Below are 22,828 nucleotides of genomic sequence, written 5' to 3'. Positions count from 1 at the left end.
TATTTTGTCATATCTTGCCCTGTCCGACGTCTCCCTTCACCCACTTTTCGGTTGTCTGTCCCCCAGGGAGGAGGTCACATATAGTTCCAGAAACTTTTTTGTTTCATTATTTTTTTCCACTTTATTTTCTGTCGCAAAGGTCTTATACTTATGTCTTCCTTCTAGCTTGAGTGTAATTTTCTACGTTTTTAATTTTTTAAGCTTGATTCACTGGTTTGAGACTCTCCTTTTTAATAACTCACTGCCATTGAGTCAGTACTGGTTCATAGCGACTCCCTGTGGGTTTCTGAGACTGTAACTGTTTGCCAGAGTAGAAAACCCAGTGCATAGTGGTTGTGTGTTGAGCTGCTGTCCACATGGTTAGCAGTTCTAAACCACCAGTAACTCTGTGGGAGAAAGACTGGGCTTTTATCATTTGTTTTATTCTTTTATTCTGAGTATTTCTTTCCATATGACTAGAATATACACATAAATTGTAGACTTGTATTATTTGGTAATTATTGAACTGCAATGAAAGGGAACGTGTGGTCTATACCATTTTGGGGTATAATTTTATAAATGTCATTTAGGTCATGTTGGTTGGTAACATTTCTTAATCTTATAACCTCGTTAAATTTTGATTACTGGTTTTATTGATTAATGGCAAAGAAATTTTGAGCTTTTCAACTATTGTTTTGGAGTATTTCTGTTTCACCTTTTAACTGTCAGCTTCCTTTGCATCTCATTATTTTATAAGATCCAAGTTTACATCAAGTGTCATTTTCCTTCTGCCTTAAGAACTTTCTTTAACATTTCTGCTTATGTAGATCTGCTGGTGATATATTCTTTCAATATTCTTTTGAAAATGTGGTTATTTTGTATTTTGGGGGGAAGATTATTTCCACTTGATACTGATTTTTTTATTGATAGATTAGTGTTTTATTTTTTAACACTTTAAAAAAATGTTGCTTCTTGTATTCTGAACTCCTTTGTTTCTGATTTGAAATCACTAATGATTCTTTTTGTTCTCTCGAATATAATTGACCTTTATTTTCCTCTGGCATCTTTAAGGATTTTTAATCTTTGTTCTTTTAGCAGTTTGATAATGAGCCCCAAATTTGCATCTCATTTCTTGGCAAGATTGTCCTTGCCAAGATACCTTCTTGGTTTCTCCTTTTGAAGAAATGAAAGTAAGACAAGGTATTGTTATGAAATCATAGAAAGCATTAACTAAGAACATCAAAATATGAAGCAGTTTCTTGACATATCTGCCATCAAAGTCTATGAACATGTGAAGGTGTGTTTCCATCTCACTAACCCTTCCTGAAAATTCTTGGCTTTTCAATATACACTATGTTAAGATGAGAGTTTTGGCATCAATGGACTCAAATCATGTTATTTTTTAATGTTCTTTTGAGTCTTAGGAATAAAAGGTGTAAAGACACAAGATCAGGGATGTAGGGTAGATGGAGTAAGGTTTTACAATTAAATTCTCATAGGACTGCCCTTGCTATCTTTATTGTATGAGCATGTAGGTGCATTGTCATTGGAAAAAATCCCTCATTACAATTTTCCCTGCTTTTTTTCTCACTGCTGCAGTTTTCAGTTTTCTCAGAACTTTTTGCTAATAAATTTTGGTGATAATCCTGTGTCCCTTGAGAAAAATCTATTAAAATCACCTCTTTGGGGTCCCCGGAAACAATTGTCATAACAGTGTGAGCCAACTTCTCTGCCATGCTCATCTTTGAGTACTTCTTGGCTTTCCTAAAATTTTGGATACACCTAAAAATTGTTGTTTTATGTTGGTCAGCTTTCCTGTACACGTGTTGCAAAGATTCAGTCATTTGAAATATGTCTACTTGTAGTTCAGTTAAAATTTTGATAATATCCTTGACCTCAAAACATTTTCTCCCATGGCACAAAATCTATCCCCCCTTTTTAAAGGGACCATTCTTAGTCTTGTTGGAGTATGATTGTGACAACTTATCTGCAGCCGACTACTGATTACAGAAATATGTTTAAATACATTGTGTTTACAAAACTGTGTGGAAGAAAAGAAAACTGTGTGTATGAAGTGAAATCCAATAATAGCACTTTTTGACTTACCCTCGAATAATCTCAAAATGAGTAGCTCCAGAACCTAGCTATTCATCCTACCTCTTCTAGACTTTTCCTTTTTTACTGTGTGCATCTCAAGAAATGGCACCTTGATTTAATACCTGACATCACGTGTTTCAGGAACTGATGCTATTTTCAAAATATATCCAGATCTTACCCCTTTAACCCTGTCCACCATTACTGCTCTAGTCTTTGTCATCATTTCTTCCTTGGGTTATTGTTGTAACCTCCTAACTGGTCTTCCTGCCCCCATTCTTTGCCTCCCATTAACAGTTTTAAACAAAATAATTTTTATTGGGAGCTCTTACAGCTCTTAGAACGGTCCATACATCTATTGTTTCAAGAATATTTGTACATATGTTGCCATCATCATTTTCTAAACATTTACTTTGTATTTGAGCCCCTGGTATCAACTTTTCTTTTTACCCTCCTTCTCCCCTCCCCTGCCCTCATGACCCCTTGATAACTTATAAATTATTGTTGTTTTCATGTCTTATCTCCCTTCACCCATGTTTCTCTTGTGTATCCCCAGGGTGGGCGTGGGGTAGGACCTTCCCTGTACCATCTTTCTGTTCCCGAGGGGTTTATCTGATCTGGATTCAGTGTGTTATGAGTTCTTATCTGTACCACTGTATTTGCTCTGGTCTACCCAGAACTGAAAGGCAGGACTGGGGTCATGATGGTGGGGGGTGAGGAAGCCTCAAAGAACCAGAGGAATATTGTGTTTTATCGGTGGTATATTGCGCCCTGGTTGACTCATCCCTTCCCTGTAACCCTTATGTGAGGGGATGTCCTGTTGTCTGTAGATAGGTTTGGGGTCTCGTTTCCAACCCCATCATTCTCAACAGTATGTTTTTTGTTTATTTGTTTTGGGTTTTCTGGTGTCTGTTACCTGATTTCATTGACACCTCATAATCGCACAGGCTGGTGTACTTCTTCCATGTGGGCTTGTTGCTTCTCTGCTAGATGGCTGCTTGTTTAACTTCAAACCTTTAATACCCAGGCACTATATCATTTGATAGCTGGGCACCATCAGCTTTCTTCACCTCATTTGCTTATGCGCTCATTTTGTTTTCAATGATTTTGTCTAGAGAGTGAGCATCACAAAATGCCAGCTTGTTAGAACAAAGTGTTTTGGGGTTGAGGGAGGGGTTGAGCAGAGGCCAAAAGTTTGTCTACTTCCTCAGTGTATTTCCATACAAATATATGTTCATAGGCCAATATCTCTATTTTTATGAATTAATATATTTACATAAGTGCACACCTATGTTTGTACCTCTATCCATAGCTTTGCTTCCCATATATTTTCTCTGTTTCTTTTTACTTTCCTCCTGCCCCACAATCACACTAGTCCTTCTGCCTATTAGTATTTCCTCTCAGCTAGATTGCTGTTGCTCCTATACCACCGGAATCCGTATGTCCGTATGTCCTCCTTGTTGTTGCTTTTAATTCCCTAGTTGTTCCCCTGTCTATGGCATTGTTTCCTCACCACTCCTTTCTGCCACCTCTACCTCCCCCCAGCTCCCTCAAGAACTGTCAGTCCCTTGGTTTTCTCTTTTGGCTTGCTTCCCATGCCAGTATTATATAGGCATGCAAAACAATTAACAGAGGCAGAACAAAGAGAAAACCAAGTATTGAGTAAAAAGAGATCAAACAAACAAACAAAAAATCCCCTAAAAAGCATACATAGTTCCAGCTCTATCTGATTACCTCTATGACTATCTCCCCACTGATCCTACGGGCTTCCAGAAACTGCCCCTCCTAGCCTGAAGTCTATTTTGGGGGTTCCTCTGGAGTTTCCATGAACATTTAACTATTTAAAATTAGCCGCAATGATTCTTGTAAAACACATATCAAATGTGTTACACCTCTTCAGGACCCTTCCATGGCTTCCTGTTTTATGGCCTGTAGGATCTTAAAAGATTTATTTTTGTCTTTTTTTTTCCTTTCACTTTTTAAATTACTTTTCCCTTCTGCTCATTGAGTTCCAGCCATACCATTCTTGCTTTCCCCATATGCCAAGCATTCTCAAAGTGACTGAAAGTCATGAACCTAACACTAGAACATTTGTGTTTGCAGACGTTTTACTAGTTGCTGATCCTCAGATACAATGTAGGGTCTCATTTGTTCTGTAGCTCTAGTTTCCTTAGAAGCAGAAGCTGTTTGTTTTGTTTGACTGTATGAGCCGCAAGGGTGAGTAGAATTCTAAGTTAATTAATATGGCAAGTGCTTAAATTTAACCTAAAACCTTGTCCAACTAAGTTAGCTGCTTTTTAAAGAATGGACACACCTAATTTTTCAGTAGAGATGTGATAAAGCTTCATAGCTACTAGATCTATGTGTTTAGAAAACCCAAAGGGTATACTTTGAAAAATGTTTCTGTTTCACAGCCACCTACTTCTGCTTTTCTTAGAAAAACAATAGTTTCTTATGGGTTCTTCTAGAAATTAAAACTAATAAGCAAACGCATTGACCAATCACAGCAGTAGTAACACAATGAGGATTCTTCCTCGCTTTCCTATTTTAACTTCATAAGTCTTGGGAGTTCGTTATATATAAAGCTGCCTCATTGTTTTAAGTAGTATATAATTTATTGTAAGTATGTACTATAATTTAGTCTCATCGATGGAATGATAAGCTGTTATCAGACTTTTGGTGATATAAGTAGTTTTTATACAGCACTTTTTGCATATAAGATAAGATATCTATAGGATGTATTCATAGAATTTAATTTCTGGGTCAAGAGATACATGTATTCAAAGATCAATATTGTCTACTTATCCTTAATTATAATTATGTCAGTTCACCTTTCTACTTGTAGTGCTTCTTTATCCATAGGAGTTTGCAATCTTTTTTAGAACAGATTAGTAAACGGGAATAGCTTTGGCAGCCGTGTGTGTGTGTGTGTGTGTGTGTGTGTGTGTGTGTCCATGTTGGCAGCTTTAGCCTTACACCATTGCTACCAGAGTGTCATCCCAAAGTCTTTCTATTATCAGCTTCCTAGGTGACCATGGCATCTCATTGCATTTATTTAATTGCATTTTTTAAAATTACAAGGAGGGTTGAGCCTTATTTGTTTAAATCGTGTGTGTGTGTGTCTGTGTGTGTATACACTTTTAAGACCTGCAATTTTTTCCCGTCACTTAGGAATCCATTTTTTTCAGCTGACCATTTGTTTTCCCAGTACCACATAATTAGCTTCTTAAGCCACATGATTCTTTGCCTTCTACCTCCATGGGCCAGGAAACTAACCCACTTATTGCTCTGTTTCATAGTTTGTTGTCTCAGGCCAGATGAGGAGTAGGTACCCCATAGTCTTGGTGCTGCTCCTCTGAATCTCCATGCCACAATCTCTGGTGCCTCGTGTTCTCGTGCTACTTCAGGTAGAGATCCTAGGTGTTCTCTTTCTGCTGCTGCTTTAAATTGGTACATCCTTATAGCTAGGGAGGTGGTAATGAGAACTGACCAATACCCTCTCTTAGTGCTACACAACCCTGTTTGCGTAGATCCACCCAATCATTTTGTGGGAGTTAGAGACATGGGGAGTTGGGACATATATTAAGAAATTTCACTCCACCACACCATGATACTGTTTTACAGAAAAATCTACATTCTAGATTATTTATTTATCTTATTGTTTTCAGTTTGTGTAACTTGTACCTCTATCTCCGTACTTCCTTTACATTGAGAGTTAGAAGTAGGAAAACTTAGAGTGAAGCTAAATGTGTTTGGCAAAAATTCATAGGTGGATGTGTATGTGGTATGTGGTCCTGTGAATAGATACGGTATAGTAAGCATTTATTCATTACTTAGACTATGTTTGACCCTTATTTAGGAGTGTGGAAGTATTATAAACAGATATTCCCTCATTTCTACTTTAAATCACTGACTTTATTTTAGTACCAAGGAAATATTCTCTCCAACAACTGTTTTCCTAAAGGTTTAACATTTGTTGTCTGAATTTATTACTATTTCAGAAAGCACAAAATGGCAGTTTTCTAATTCTATTTCATCTTCATTTATTAGCACACACTTTTATTTGGAGGGGGGGAAGCTTTGTTCTTACTCCACTTCATTTTTTAAGCATCATATTGGATTCAAATAATTTTTCACTATTACACAGTTTATAATTTTCTATTTTTTTATTTCTACCTATGTATGAAGGGATCATAGCTGCCTCTTTTTTTTTTTTTTTTTTTTTAGCATCTTATCCCTAGAACCTAGCACAATGCTTATCAGAGTAATTTTCTGATATATACTGAATGGTGAGTGAATACATTAGGCACCAGGAAGCTACTGAAGGAGTTTAAGTGAAGGTATAAAATGGGGTGATTTGTTTCTCAGATGATTCTAGTGTCTGTACAGAGGTGAGGAATTTGAGGATAGCTTGTATTTGGGTCTTGAACTCTTAATTTCCAGGCAACCCAATTCAAATAAATTTAAACAAAACAGAAATTCATTTCATCATGGAAACCAAGGAAGAGTTGATTAACCAAGCATCATGAACGGATACATATGAGCTATGGGAACAAATAGGAATTTGAATGCCAATGTTACTAATATTTTTAGTCATTATGTCTATCAATTTCGGTTTTCTTATTCCTAGGGACCACTAAATGACTTAGAAGTAGGAGTTTGTGAGAATATAGTGGCTTTCTAGATATCCATTGATGGAATAGCTACACTGTTGAAGATATTACAGTAGTCCCAAAAGAGATGTAGGGTGTTGGACTTGAAGTTGAGTAGAAGAGATGCATTTAAGAGATATTAAGTAGTACAGCTAATAGAAATTGGAGTAAGGGGAATAGGAGAGATTCTATCTGGAACAGTTGCTACTTTAGCAATGATAATAATCAAGTTAGGGAAATGAGTATGCTTGGGATGGGAAAATAAGTTTTTATTTAGAAATACTAAGTTGGAGGTCCTTAGGTTCTAGATAAAAGAGAAAACTCTAGAAAGCCAACCTCAACAGTCATGGCTGTGGGATAACTAATCTGTGTAGTCTGCGTGTATAAGATGAGATGAGATGAGGACCAGAATCCTGGAGGAGAAGCTGCTTTAAAATGCACACATAGAAGAAGAATATGGAATAAATTGATAGACAAATTAGGGGGCTAGGAAGAAATGTAGTATCCAGGAAACTAAAGGAACAAAAGTTGCTATTAAGGAGGGGCTACCAAATGCCATATAAGGATTTAAAAAGCATTTGAATTTGACCTGTTGGAGAGATCATTGACTATTTAGTAGAAGTAATTCCAGTGGGAGGTTGGGAACTAGATTGTATTGGGTTCGTAAAGTAGATACAAATCAGTGTGCTTTATTCCTAGCTGTTTGATTGTAAAGAAAAAAGATAAATAAGGGCTATGAAAAGAAAAGCAGGGCTATGAGGTTTCTATTTAAAGAGGGGACTATTTTAGGATTGGATCGACTTGAACATGTAATAAACAGTAAATTTTTCTGTTAGATTCTAGTATGTGTACATTTTATTTTAATGTTGAAATATTTGCTATTGTAAACATTTAAGTGTTTATTAGTGTTAATACAGGAAACATGGAGCTCTGAGCCCAGAGACCTGAGATCTAATCTCAGTGCCCCAGAATAATCACTATTATTCTAGTAATTATTAATGACCACTCCATTTGCCACTCTATCTTTTAACAGAATGCATATTAACAGTAGCCCTCACCATAAATTAAAGTATAAGGTGAGTATTACACCATCTTGTAAATGAGAAGACTGAGACGTTGCTTCTCAGGATCACATAGATTTGAAGTGATGTAGCTACAACTTCCAGCAGAAATATACCTGATTGTAAAGTTAATGCTGCTCTTTTCTCTGCGTCACATTCCTTCCTTTTGAACCTAAATAGTATCTCAAGCTTGAATTTTTATACCTATCGCACAAACTCAAAGTGCTAACTGGATATTATGGTAATATTATCTATATTTTGTTTAAAATTATATTTGGTTCTATACCAGGCAGACCTTATAATTGTGGCCATCTGTAGCACTATCTTTTGTCTAAACAGTATTTTACTTTTTAAGGTGGTGGTATCATGGATACAGAAATGTCTGAAGATACAGACCACAACTTAACTCCCACCCTTGACAGCATGTCCTATGGAATGCCGAATCAAACAGGATCTGAAAATTCATTGCTGGATGAAGATGATTATTTTTTGAACTCTGGGGATCTTGCAGGAATTCCAGTTGTTTGTAGTGACAATGAGGATGAACAGGATTTTAGTTCAAAGGATAATCTTGTTTCTTCAATTCATACTGATGATAGCTTGGAAATAGAGAGAAGAGTCTCACAGCATGAATCAGACCATGAAAACGAAATACAAATTCAAAATAAAGTAAAAAAGGACTTTCCTAAACAGTTTGATCAGGTTTCTGTTTTTAAATCCATACGGAAAGATTTTAGTCTAGTAAGAGAAAACAGCAAAGAGACATTTTCTGGAAAGGAAAAAAATAGAGACTTAATTTATCATGAACGTGAAAAACTGTTGGATAAACCCCATAAAGATATGGATTCAAGGTTGAAAAGCAGTTTTTTTGATAAAGCAGGTAATAATTACTTAAATAGAACCATAAAACAGAATAAATAACCACGTACTAATGATAATATAGCTTGTGTTAATTATCTTCTGATGTTAAGTGAAATATGAACAGTTAAACTCATTGTGAGCTTGTCATTTTTCTTTTATCCTTGTTCTTTGCAGACCGAATTTCCCACAATAACTTTTGATAATGGTATAAGTGGTTGAAAAATAGCCTATAAGCTTCATTTCTCCCTCCCTTGGTTGCAATATTTTGATGAGAAGGCAAGATACTTGAATTACCTGTTCATTTTCTTTGGTTGGACATTGGAACCCGAAGTTGGATTTAACTTCTTTGTGCTGTAAGCACTAATTCAAACTGCTGTCCTGCCACTTAGTCCACATGAAGGAGTGTTTCACTTTTTGTTAACATTTCTGTTTTAGAAATTTCTTGGGGCGCTTCCTGAGCCTCTTTGCCAGAGTACTCTGTGCTTTAGCTTCAATTCCATTCTTGGCCTCAACATATATTTTCTTACTTCTCTGACCAACTTTCTTTCTAATATTTCATTTGCTTGCACTTCATCTTCTCTCTTTTATATATGCCTTAAAAAAGACTATGAAAGTACTTCTCATTTAACAAGGCTGAACCCAAGCCTCTTTTATTGTGTTTCTCATCTCTAACCTCTCACCACCAAGAATGAATTGTTTCCTTATGTATATGTACACATTTTGTTCATGTTTCATTATTTATAGCATCTCTCACATAATTTTACAGTTCTGTACTTGCTTTGCCTTACCTAGTAGTTAGAGGTTTCTTGAGGGTCAGATTATATCTTACTCAGTTTTGTATTCTTCGGGGCTAATCTGGTGCAGTAAAAATAGTAATCTTTTTAATAAATGTTCTGTAGATGTGGGGAAAAAGCAAAGTGTATTATACCAACCCTTATATTTACTCTGATAATACTAGGAAATATGTGGTAGAAATAACAAATTAGTATTGTCAGTAACAATTATTTTGGTGTTTTCTATATGTTATATGCAAGACTGTGAACGGTGCACTATAGGGATATTGTAAATTATGTGAGAGTATTTCTCCTCAAGGAACACATGCATTAGTAGAAAGGAAAGAAAGTTAGGAGTACAAGAGCTTCTCATAAAGCAATATCAGAGGAATTTCTTTTAAGTGACTGAAATTCCACGATGGCGTTTTCAGCTCTGGAATTCCAAGACGATTTTCATTTCGGTGGGCACGGAAGGTTTTTTAGTAGAGAGGAATTTTGAACTGGGAAGATTCTGGAAGACTGTAAGATTAGGGTAGACAAAAAGGAATCAGAATGGTCTAAGAAATGGAGAACATCAGTCATTTTTCAGAGCAGGGTAAATGAAATAACCACATTATTTGTTTGCGCAAGAAAAAGGTGGTAGGTAAGGCTAAAAAGTTAGATGGGGCTAGATCATGCAAAACCTCTGAGGGAAACGATCTTTTGAGTGTTTAAGGGAACCCAGTTCACTCTTAATAAAGCACCTTTGTTAGAAAAAAGAGTTGATTATCAGATGACAGCTTTGTAGGTCACTCTTTCTAAAATTTGTTATTCATATACATGTGTTTTTTGTTTTGTTTTGTTTTTTCTTTCAATAGCTAATCAAGTTGAAGAAACATTACATACCCATTTACCACAAACCCCAGAAACAAACTTTAGGGTAAGTTTTCAGTGTGTATGTAGATTGCTGTAACTGTGGCAAGTGTCCAAGTTTTCTTTATGTCACTTTCTAAATTGTAACTCTGTGTATTAGGTAGCGTTCTGACTTCTTTTACTTGCTTTGTTATTTGGGTGCGGCGTCTCTGGAGACCCTCAGTAGCCGTGGCTTGAGGCTCTTCGTCTGGCACACTGACTTTTAGGTGCAGGACGCTAATGAGAGGTCAGAGGTCTTCATTTCCAGTGAGCTTTGCTTTGGGTGTTAGGCCTGAAGAGGGATACTTTTAAAATATGAATATTTATTAATCCTTTATATTGTGTTTTAGGATTCCAGCTACCCATTTGCCAATAAAGAATCCATTGGTTCGGAACTGGGGAATTCCTTTGCATCAAATATTAGAATTAAAGAAGAACCTTTGGATGATGAGTATGACAAAGCAATGGCACCACAGCAGGGACTACTAGACAAAATTAAAGATGAACCTGACAATGCTCAAGTAAACATTCATCTTTTTGTTTTTGTTTTCCCTTCTTTTTGTTCCATGCATTGAAGTTCTCATTTGAGAGAGGAAATTCTTGACTAAGAAGTGGCTTGTTAAGAGGCTGAGGTAGACTTTTAAGTTAAGATTGAGGCAATTTGAGTTATCTTGTGAGAATATAGCTAAGGAATTAACAGAGTCATAAGAAATTACTTCTGAGTAGTAATTCAGGCTTTTAATTTAATGTTCCATGATTTTTATAATGCATTTTAGTGCAAGATTAGGGAAAATGTGAGAGTATTCAAGGATTTGAGAATGATAGAGCACACACGATTGAAGGTTTTATGGTGGTTTATGATGTGTATGGTGTGATTGAGTTCATATGGAATAATAGGCCCTTGCACTTGCGACTAATACGGGAGTTAATGGACTTGATAAGAGTTGATTGTGGTGCCATTTCATTGGGCTAGTGGGTAGAATATAAAGTTAACTTTGATGATAAAGGATTCCAAGTTTGAAATCTTTGAATAATCAGTAAATAGAGAGCTCTACTGTAGCACGTTTGCTCTGAGGATAGAAGTCATGGAGCTGTGAGGTCTTGAAGTTAGGGAAGTCATCCATGCAGTTAATTGCATTGCAGTGATTGTAATGGAGGAAAGACGTTATAGCAAGTGTTGTAATGATTTGGGAATGTAGGAAGGAGTCCAAAGGATGAATACGATCGTAGCAATTATTTAAGGGTAGTTGAAGTTTTATTCAGATGGCATCAATTCAAGGACAAGAAGAAAAAAATACTATGAATTAGACATTTGGTATGGAGAAAGTTTTCTTTTCCCTATCTGTTGTGAGTTCGAAAATGTGAGCGTCCGGGGAAGAGAATTTGCATGCAGGGTTCTTTGAGGAGGGGCTCTCGACTGTGGCCCTTTGGACACTGTGAGCCAGGTAGTTGCTGTGCATGGGGCTGCCCTGTGCATTTTTTGCATGCTTGGCAGCATTCTTGTCCTCTACCCAGTGACACAATGTAGTGGGTATGTTCTATGGTGTAACCACTTGGGAGATTTGTGGATTACACGTTGGCCTGCTAGCTGTAAGGTCAGCAGTTTGAAACCAGGAGCCACTTCATGGGAGAAAGATGAGGCTTTTTACTCCCTTTCTAAAGAGTTTTAATCTAAAAAACCTACAGAGGCAGTTCTACTTTGTCCTGTAGGGTTACTATAAATTGCAATCAACTTGATGATAATGAATTTGGTTTATGTTAATAAACTAAATCAGCTCTGCAATCAAATAACTTCTAAACATAATCTGTTTATAAATTGTTAAATCCATTCTTAGCCTATGCTGAATTAGCAACCAAAAATGTTTTCAGACATTGTCAAATGTTCCTTGAGGGCACTGTTGAGACCACTGTTTTAAAGTAAGGAGCTGGAAGAATGGGTGATTATATAGGTGATTGGTATTTGTCATATCAGTGTTTAATTAAGCATGTATTTCATGGTGCCACTGGAAGCTAATGTTATGAAGATAAAGCTGTAGGACTTTGATGAGTGTTGTGACTACCAAGAAAATAATAGAGAGGAAGGAATATGAAAATATTTGAATAGAAGATAGGTTGGAAGCATGAGATGTACGGAAACAGATCTTGGATAACCTGAATTAGGGATAAAGCTGTGTTCATATGGTCATGTTTGTATGCAGGACAGGCCTTGTGTCTCTTGACATACAGTGTCCATCCAATGTGGGAAATCTGCAAGAAATCATAACGTGACAGGATAATACCAAAGTTATCTCTTTTTCTATGTACATTATCTATTGACACTTTCCTTGGGACGGAAAGGTAATTAATAGCAAAGTCTATAAACACTGGAGCCATAGGCATTGAGAAAAGCTAATGAATATTGTTGTTTTGAAAACCATCAGAATTTCAAGGGCTGGAGAGTATAAATAGGATGTAAAATCAGGACACAGAACTGCCTGCACTTTTAATACTTGTTTGAAATGTTATGTGTTTCAAATGTGTTGATTAGGAAGTTTCATCACGATTATAGTGGAACATGTCCCTAAAGAATGTCTAGCTGATTGAGTAAACACGTGAGAGCGAAGCAAGACTGCGGGCAGTTTCTAGGTATAAAGTTTTGAAACCTCTGTACGCTTTACCCCCACGGTAAGTCAATTCTAGCATGACTGGGGAAGGCTGGATTTCCTGTAGGCTGGATTTCCTGTGTAAGATAGGTCTTGGATATATATATATATATTACAGACCTATATACATACATGTTTTAGAAAACATTAAAAAATACTGGGTTTTTTGTCTGGTTTCACTTTTCTTTTTTCTTTCTTTCCATTTGTTCTCCCCTTCACTCCCAGTGGCCATTGGAAATCTATACTCTGCTGTTAAAATACTATACAATGCTTTATTACTTGTTTTAATCTCCCATAGCATGGAAAGGGAGTCCCAATGCATTCTTTTCTTACTTTCTAAAATAGTATTATTAACCTAATTCTCTTGTAAAATACTGGTAGATCTTAACAGCTCATATGCTAGTTCTCCTTTTTAATGTAACTCATTTTGGTCTTCTGTACTTTCTCATATAAGTTAGTAAGATGCTAAAATAAATGTATGTGTGTATTTAACTTCCACTAATTTGCTTTTGACTGTTTTTCTTATAGTGGCTTTCTGGGGGTGCCACTCATTTTCCTCTTCTACTGGCATAACTTCATGTTAGCCTATCAATTTCATTTCTTTAGACTAATCCCATTGCATGGAACTATAATTTTTATGTAGTTCTTTTGTAAGTACTGTTTTGTTTTATACTTAAAACAACTTTATATAAGATGGCAAGAGTAGAGGATAATAGCCCCATTTATAGAGAAGTAGATAATGGAGCTGAAGTACGTTGAGGTTAAGTTCAATCTCTGACTCAAAGCCATAGGGCCCACTGGGCCACCTGGTGCCGTCATCATGCTCCTCTCAGTCTTCTTAGACTATTCATCTTTCTTTTACAAGCTACCTCGCCACAGAGCTCACTCTTTCTTTACCCCTTTCCATGATTTTTTAAAAGTTGAACACTTGGTAAATACTGCATTAAAATTCCCCCCTCCGTTTTTTTACTCAGAGGGAAAAGAAATGCTTCCTTTGAAATAAATGGGAAAGCAAATTGTCACCATAGTAATTTTAAGTTGAAGAAAGAATATACTAATTCAAATATTAGCATTTAGTTTGCCAAATTAAGTTAATTTGAAAATAGAGGTTCTTCCATTCTAAAATACAGTCCTGGAATACTGATAGAAACAGTCTTTTCTTTTTGGTAAATGAAGGAATGTAAAGATACTGTCAAATGTTCTTTGGTTTTGTTTTGACACCTATTTATTTTCCTGTTTCTGAAAGGTTTTGGATCATCAATCAGATTTTCACTTTACCAAAAAAATCATTAGCAATTTGCTAGTTGTAGATATTTGTAAAGGTAGGCATTATAAGAGATATAAACAAATCAGGCATGGATTCCACTTTGAAAGCATTGTGCAGGATACAATAGAACTGAAGATGTAGACTTTTCGGTAATGTAATTGACATATCAGCAGCTTAAGAAAAGTGTCAAAAGTTTGGAATAGCTGTTATAGAGAATGATAAAAGAGAACTGGCTGAAGACCTCTTGTTAGTTTGGAGTTGGCTGAGAGCTTTGTTTTCCTCTTATTTGGAATTTGCTTTAATACACTCAGAATGCATAGGGGTGTTCCCATGGTTCAACACTAGGTCAAGTAAGAATATATAATCATTTTATTAGTTACCAGAATATATCTTATAATTCATTATGCATTTATTAAAATAGATACTGTTGATCACAGTAGGGAAATATCAATTGCAGACCAATATTGATTTTAAGTGCTAGAAATCTTTTAATAATTACTAAAATAATAGATTGTTAATATACATTTCTTTTTTTAACTCACTGGATTTTTGACCCGATACATATAAAGAAATTACAAAAACAAATAATGAAAAGGGGGTGAGAAAAATCATCATTGTTCTGTATTAGAAAGTTAATAGAAATCATGAAAGTTTAGTGGAGTATCTAGGTAAGAAATATTTCTGTAAACCAGTTGTTACACAGTTAGATAATGTGGTGAAAAAGATATTATTTCCAATACAAATTAAAAAGTTCTTACATCAGATAAAAGGCAAATGAATTGCCTTTTTAAAAAAATATAAGAAATAGTATGACGATGTCATTTACTCCTAAATTACATGATACAGGTTCGATGTAGTTCTCGTGAAAATATCAGTAGTTAGGTTTATAAGTTTTTTTAATCGTTTTATTGGGGGCTCATACAAGTCTTATCACAATCCATACATCCATCAGTTGTATAAAGCACATTTGTGCATTCGTTACCCTCCTCATTCTCAAAACATTTGCTCTCCAAGTTTTGAAGAAATTATAGAGATATACATGTAAACACATACATACATATTACACATATATTCTAAAAAATGCAGTTGGAGTGGTTGAGAATGCCATGCTGTGTTAGACCAGGTTGACTAGAGAAACAAATCCAGTAACACTCATATATGTATAAGAAAGAGCTTTATATCAAAGAGTAATTGTATATTAAGGAAACATCCCAGCCCAATCCAAATCAAGTCCATAAGTCCAATACTAGTCCATAAGTCTCTCTTCAGCCTCACACAGCCACATGCAATGATGCAGACTGCAGGAAGACCACAGGCTGGTTGGTGCCAAGTCTTGTAGATCCAATGGTGGTGGCTGCATCACAGGGCTCAGGGGTCTCAGCATGGCTTGCCTGCAGGAAGGTGAAATTGGAGAGAGTGTGGCCTGCCTCCAGGGAGAAAAAGAAGGAGGTTTGCCTGGGAATGCCATTTATCTCAGTTGTCCTCCAGTTGAGCTTCGACCTGGTTAATTGACTAAACTCTACCCGATGTTCCTATGGGAGCCATGTTGGTACAGAAAAATCTATCACAAATGCCCAGTTAAATAAACATCCTGTAGTTATTAGACTAGTAGAATATTAGATGATAAATTATACTGAAAATAAGGTCGAAAGATAGCCCCCAAATAGGCATTTTAAAGAATTTGCTACATTAATCAATGATGAATATAAGGAATTAATTTATTTAGAGAAAAAAAGTAAAACAAAACCACCCATCATACATCAAAATGAAAAAGTCCCAGACAGATTAAAGCAGAAGTGGCAAAGTGGGGACTTTCAGATAAATCCAGCCTGCCTTTGCTTTTTTGTTTTTCTTATCACTTTTTATAAATAAAGTTTTATTTGAAGATTACCCCTCTTTCTCAGTGCTTTTACTCTTCAAGGGCAGAGTTGAGAGAGACCATATGGCTCGCAAATTTGAAAATAGTACTTACTATTTGGCCCCTAACATATAACATTTTCTGACCTCTGTATTACGGAATTGATGATTGATAATGAAATAATGGTCTCATTATTTTATTATTGAAATAGAAGCTTGTGACAGTTAAAAGAAATAAAGATAAAGATTGTTAAGTTTGGGATACTAAGGTTATGTGGTTATAACATAAAGCTTTTTTGGTAAATGGATATTTCAAGAAAAAGAATCAGAAATTTGAACAACAATGGGAAATGGCTTTTAAATGACTTTTTTCATTGCTGGATTAAGTATAATTCAGATCTGTTTTTTTAGTAACTTAGTATCTATCAAGAACCTTTGCTATGTGCTTTTGCTTAGCAATATCACTTTAAGGACCCCTTTCTTTGGAAATAATCCTTAAAAAGAGTGTATGAGTATTCACAAAGATAGTCATCATGGTATTACTGATTGTATGAAATATGTGGAAATACTAAGTGAGCCAATGTTGGGTTGTGGTTTTATAATCTCAAAGCTGTGTAGGGCCATATTGGAGCAGTATGTGCCAGTATTTTCCTCACAGATATTCTAACACAAAATATGTTATGGCTGAGAATCCTGAGAATAGGGATTTTGCTGGGGTTTTTAAGTTTCAGTGTGATGAACCATTGATTAAAAGAAAAGTTTAAATTTACCTCTTAGTTTCACAGTGCAAACAACAGCACTGAAAATTACGGTAGAGCTTAGTTATGTGGTGGTTATTTGTGACTCAATATGTTTACATTCATCATTAAATTGTTGAAATGAAAATTTCAAATAATTAATTTAGACTTTCTAGAATACAGCTATTAACCTCAGGTTCTTGGACTCCAATTTAAAAACCACTGATACTTATTTTGTAATGAAAAGGAAAAATTCAAATGATCTTAGTGATCAAGGAATTAGCTTATGAGAATGGTTTATTTAGTATGCAATAAGTACAGCTATGTGAAGGAATAAACCTCTGAAGTAGAGAAGGGAAAAGACTGGAAAGAAATATATCAAGTGGTTGCTTTCAGTTGATGGAAATGTGGATTAGGGTTATTTACATTGCTACTGTCTGAATTTTCTATAATAAGTGTGTATTACTTTTATAATAGATACATTTTAACTTAAAATGCAGGAGTAATAGAAGGAGAATTTTCAAGAGTAATTTACAAATAATTTCATTATGTTACAGGCACATTAATTGAGTGGACCACTTTTATCTTTTTACCTCTTGCCTTCCTAGAATATAGACATATATAAACTTATTTACCCTTATTGCAATTGCCGTTTGCTTGCTGTTTTTTATTTTATATTTTCTGGTTAATTTTAGTATCATAAATATTTTAGACCTTTATGTAACCATCCTAAAATGTCTTGAATATATGGTTATGTTTAAATATGTTGTACTTACTCTTTCTCCTGTGCATTTATTTATTAATTTATTTTGTTTTTTAAAGGAGTACAGTCATGGCCAGCAGCAAAAAACTCAAGAGGGGGAACTGAAAATTAGTGCTGTGTTTTCAGTCAGTGGAAGCCCTCTTGGTAAGAAACAGAAGTAAATAAATGAATCGTGTTTATTTATTTTGAGCAGTCTGAGTGAGAGGCAATATCTTACTTATATTAGTAAATCAAGCAGTACTCACTACTGATTTAAACTTATATTAGTAAATCAAGCAGTACTCACTACTGATTTAGATTGCCTTTAGTTGTGTATTATATAAGTGGTGATTGGTTTTTTAAGAATAGCAGAAGAAAAGTAAGAATATCTTTAAAATTCATGGTAAAATAGTAAAGCATCTTTCCCTTTTTGTTTTAAAGCTCCACAGTTGACTACTGGCTTTCAGCCTTCACTGGCCTCAGCTGGCATGAATAAAATGCTTCCATCAGTTCCAGCAACCGCTGTTCGAGTTTCCTGTTCTGGTTGCAAAAAAATCCTCCAGAAGGGGCAAACTGCTTATCAGAGGAAAGGGTCTACCCAGCTATTCTGCTCCACACTGTGTCTCACTGGATATACAGTTCCACCTGCCCGCCCGCCACCTCCTCCCACCAAGAAAACGTGTTCCAGTTGCTCAAAGTATAGCAGGATTTTAATTTATCTTCATTCCCCCTCTCTTTCAGCATATTCTGGTGTTAGTCTGTATTGTGTTTAACTTTTTATGTTCTACAATGCTGGGTTTTGGGTTTTTTTTTGAGAAGCGTCTCAGTATCACATTTAGCATGAGGGCACTTCGAAAAGTTTGTGGGAAAATGGATATAAAAGATATGGAATTTTCTCACAAACTCTGAAGCCCCCTCATACTTCTATGTTGTTTCTTTTCTCGGTGCCCAGCTTTCTTTCACTTTTACATCAAGTGCCTTATAAATTCAGGAGTAATTTTGAGACCAGCTTTCTCTCCATGGTCAAGATGTTTTATAAAACAGAAACTGCCACTTAGGCATATTGCATGACCCCTTTTTTAAAATATTGGACCTGTAGGCAATAGGATTTAAATCTAATATATATTTAATATTTTGTAAAGCAAGGTTTTAAAAAATTGTTTCTCCTAACAAGAATTTATTTAATAATTTTTCATAACTATAATTGATTTTTAATGTTTACCTTAAAGTATTAATGAACTACTTCAAAGGGTCCAATGCAGAAATTAGAGGAAAAGGTATGACCATACCATGTTAGGTCTTTGAGAAAAACCTAATCCTGGCTAATTTTGAAAGTGACTATTTGAGAACTGTGTGAATAAAGGAGCCGGGGAAAGGTGAATAGTGTCTGTGTTCTGAGACATGCTCCCTTCTCTATTCTTAACCTGTTCGTATCATGATGAATTTCTGTAAGTGTAGTGTTGATAGTTCTCCGGATGGATGCTAGCCTTTCTGTCTGGACAGAGACAAGGAAGCTCCCTCTTCTGGTTCAATCGGAAAAAGGCAGAGTTGAGATGACAGTGTTTGTAATAAAATTTGCATGGTTTTAGACATTTTTCTGGAAGTGATTATGTGTGCATTCTTTATACTTCATTTCTTTAAGACAATTGAATGGGTAAATTTTTATTAAATTTGCGGTAGTAAAATGACATTTTAAAATATAGATTAATTCATATATCAAGTGGAAATTGGGCTGTAACTTTTTTAAAAGAAGCTATTGTACTGTAGCATGACTTATTTAAAATAATAACAACAAATACTTCTTGTTTGTTTGGGAAATCTTTGAGCTGATGACACTTCTTTTCAGTAGCTTTAGTGGTAGTAAATTTTCATCTTGACTGCCTATATAATATGTGTGACTAAATGTCATTTACAACCACATATACTGATTAGAAGTTTCTTAGAGTATTTCATACCAATTTTTTAAATACTCATTGTGAAAGATTTTTCCAGAGAAGCATTTTAAAATTTATGTTGACTATTGTCAGAATGGCTTCCCAAAGCTTTTTTGAATGATATACTTTGGCTTATTTTTCTTTTTTATTCATTAAAACATAAGTCCCATGAGGGTAGTTGGAATTTGCCCTTTTTTTAACCCTCCCTGACCCTTGGAATTTACCTTTATGCTCACAACTATATGTATGACATCTAGGAATTCTTGACACTTAATGGACATAATAAATATTTAATGAACATGTGAATTGATGATCCTAACTTGAAAAAAGAGACTATTCTCATTATTTTATAAAGATAACTTATTTGACTAAAAACTATAATAGCTGATTTCAGCATTATGCTCTTACCAAGTTTAATTTAGCAAATTAGTCTATTTATACTGTTGAAATTATGAAAAATGCTTTTCAAACTGGTGACTTTGGAAAATAAGGTTGCTTCAAATAGTTTGTGTGAAAAGTCTACTCTTTCATTTCCATCTTTCCATAACCTTTTTGAAGCTGTTTTGTATGTCACATGTCTAAGTCCGTTTTTTGTGGATTTAAAAAAAAAAAACACATTTTATTGAGGGCTCTTATAGCTCTTGTAGGAATCCACACATCAATTGTATCAAGCACATTTGTACATCTGTTGCCATCATCATTTTCTAGACATGTTCTATTAAGCCCTTGGTGTCAGCCCCTCTTCCCATCCCCTCCCTTCCCCCCACCCTCATGGTCTCTTGATAAATTATAAATTATTATTTTCATATCTTACACTGACTGCTGTCGCCCTTCCCCCACAGTTTCTGTTGTTCATCCCTAGTGTGGGGAGGGACAGGACACAGATATATGTTGATCATCACAATTGGTTCCCCCTTCCTCCACTACTCTCCCCACCTTCCCTCTACCCCCCTGGTATCACTGCTCCTATTCCTGTTCCTGGATTCCGTATGTTGTGAGCTTTTATGTCTTATCTGTACCTGTGCACATGCTCCAGTCTAGCCCACAGTGAAAGGCAATACTAGGCTCATGATAGTGGGGCATGAGGAAGCTTCAAGGAACCACAGGAGTATTGTGTTTCATTGGTGCTTTACTGCACCCCTTCCCTGTTGTGAGGGGATGTCCCATTGTCTACAGAAGGACTCTGGGTCTCTGCTCTGACCCTCCTTGTTCTCAACAATATGTTTGTTTGTTCGTTTGTTAAGGGTCTGCTGATGCTTGTTACTGGTCCTGGCGACATCTCATGATCACACAGGCTAGTGGGCTTCTTCCATGTGGGCTTGTTGCTTCTTTGCTAGATGAGTGCTTGTTTAATTTTAAGCTTTTCAGACGCCAGATTCCATATCTTTTGATAACTGGGCACCATCAGCTTTCTTCACTGCATTTGCTAATGCACCCATTTTGTCTTCAGTACTCTTGCCAGGATGGTGAGCATCACAGATTGCCAGGTTGTTAGAACAAAGTGTTCTTGCATTAAGGAAAGTCATGAGCAGAGGCCCGAAGTCCATCTATAACCTCAGTGTATTGCCATATAAATATATGTACATGGGCAAATACCTCTTTTTATGAATTAATATATTAATGTATGTATACACCTATCTTTATACCTCTATCCATAGCTTTGCTTCCTAGATCTTTCCTCTGTTTCCTTTCACCTTCCTCCTGACTCACCATCACGCTCACCATAACTTCCACCTCTTAGTAAGTCCTCTTGACTAGATTGCTGTTGCTCCAACACCCCAGGATCTGTACGTCCTTGTTGCTGATTGTAATGTCCTAGTTGTTCCCTGTCTATGGTGTTATTTGTTCACCTCTCCCTTCCACTACCTCCTCCTCCCCCTAGTCCCTCTGGGATGGTCGGTTCTGTTGCTTTCTCCTCCAGCTTGCTTCCCATGCCTATCTTATATAAGGAATCTAAGTCCATTTTAAAGCTAAGTTTACATCTGTTTTTTCTGTTTTCTATTTTTCCATGATATAATTCATGCAATAATTTTAATCTTTTTCATTTGATTCTTACTGTAGAGACCAGCATTTTCTAAAATTTCAGTAGTATTTGTCCTTTCATAATAATAATCTCAATTTTTTTCAGTTGACCCGGAAATTCAAGGAAGTTTAAAAGTGTGTGCCCTCTCTGTGTGTGTTTTACTTTTAATCTCTTTCATGCTAATCCTCCACTACTCTCCTCTGTCCTCCTGGTATCGCTATTAAACTTTTCATGTTTTTGATCTTGGCTATCTGTCCTTGCATTTAACTGTAATTTAGGTAAATTAAGTTAAGAATTTAAGTCATTTTCCTACTGCCCTATCTTATTTTGATCTTAATTCAGTTCTTGAAAGTTATATTTTTCTTATGTTGGTTTTAGTCTTATCTACTGTCTACTTTCTATACTTTTAAATATTCTACTTTAAAAAAAAATTCTACTTTTTAAGCTTGTCACCCCATGACTCTTAACCATTCTACCTCATATTCACTATTTCTTTGTCCCTTTCTGTCCTTTTTTCAGGTACTCTTACCTGCCTGTACTCTCAGCCTTTTCTTCTGTATCTTTTGCTTTATTTTTCCCTTTCTCTTTACTTACCCTATATATTCGTGTATAAGCTGAGTTTTTCCAGCACATTTTTTAGTGCAGTTTTTGTGCTAAAATTAGGTGCCTTGGCTTATATTCAGGTTAGCTTATACTCGAGTATATATAGTAATCCTTTTCCTCATTGCTTCAGTCCTCACCTACTGAACTTATTTTAGTTTTCCTTATATTACATTTTGCTTTTTTAACTGGTTTTCATCTCCTATCACCACTTCACCTTTCTTTCCCTTTGAATGTATTTTGACTAGTCATCATTTAATAATTGTGTTTCCTTAATAGTACACCAAACCAAACCCAGTGCCATCAAGCTGAGTCTGACTCATGGCTGTCCCACACAGGGTTTCTGAGGCTATGCATCTTTAAGGGGGGCAGATAGTATCATCATTCTCATTTGTTCATTTTTTTAAGTTGGAATTTAATATAACATCATTTCATATTTCAATCACGTCAAGTAGATTTGTATAGTTGCTACCTTAATCAGTTTTCAACCATCGTTTTTTCTACATGACAGGCTTTCTTCTTTAGTAATAGGGATCCAATATTCATTTTGGGGGTTAAGGAAGTGGTGTTAACAAACTCAGGTACAAGGAAACAACAAGTGATCCAAATAGGTGGTGAGGTGGGTGTGGGAGGCCTGGTAGGGCATGATCAAGGGTAATGTAACAAAGAGGAATTGCTGAAACCCTGGTGGGGACTGAGCATGATAGTGGGACAG

The 22,828-nt window shown here is 35.7% G+C and overlaps 1 protein-coding gene across 1 annotated transcript in view; it reads left to right on the top strand.

The window, feature by feature from the left end:
* Positions 1-22,828, top strand: part of ZMYM4 (zinc finger MYM-type containing 4) — a 192,137-nt gene that overhangs the window by 103,137 nt on the left and 66,172 nt on the right. The window contains exons 3-7 of the mRNA XM_004704979.3: positions 8,142-8,666; positions 10,278-10,339; positions 10,662-10,832; positions 17,637-17,721; positions 17,998-18,253. Coding sequence (XP_004705036.1) covers positions 8,142-8,666; positions 10,278-10,339; positions 10,662-10,832; positions 17,637-17,721; positions 17,998-18,253 — 1,099 coding nt within the window. The remainder of the gene's footprint in view (positions 1-8,141; positions 8,667-10,277; positions 10,340-10,661; positions 10,833-17,636; positions 17,722-17,997; positions 18,254-22,828) is intronic.

Source organism: Echinops telfairi, unplaced genomic scaffold, assembly GCF_000313985.2.
Source record: "Echinops telfairi isolate 266 unplaced genomic scaffold, ASM31398v2 ScPeMD7_7457;HRSCAF=8495, whole genome shotgun sequence".
In the NCBI taxonomy this organism is placed as follows: Eukaryota; Metazoa; Chordata; class Mammalia; order Afrosoricida; family Tenrecidae; genus Echinops; species Echinops telfairi.
The sequence above is the reverse complement of the archived record's forward strand: the minus strand, read 5'-3'. Positions and strand labels throughout refer to the sequence as shown.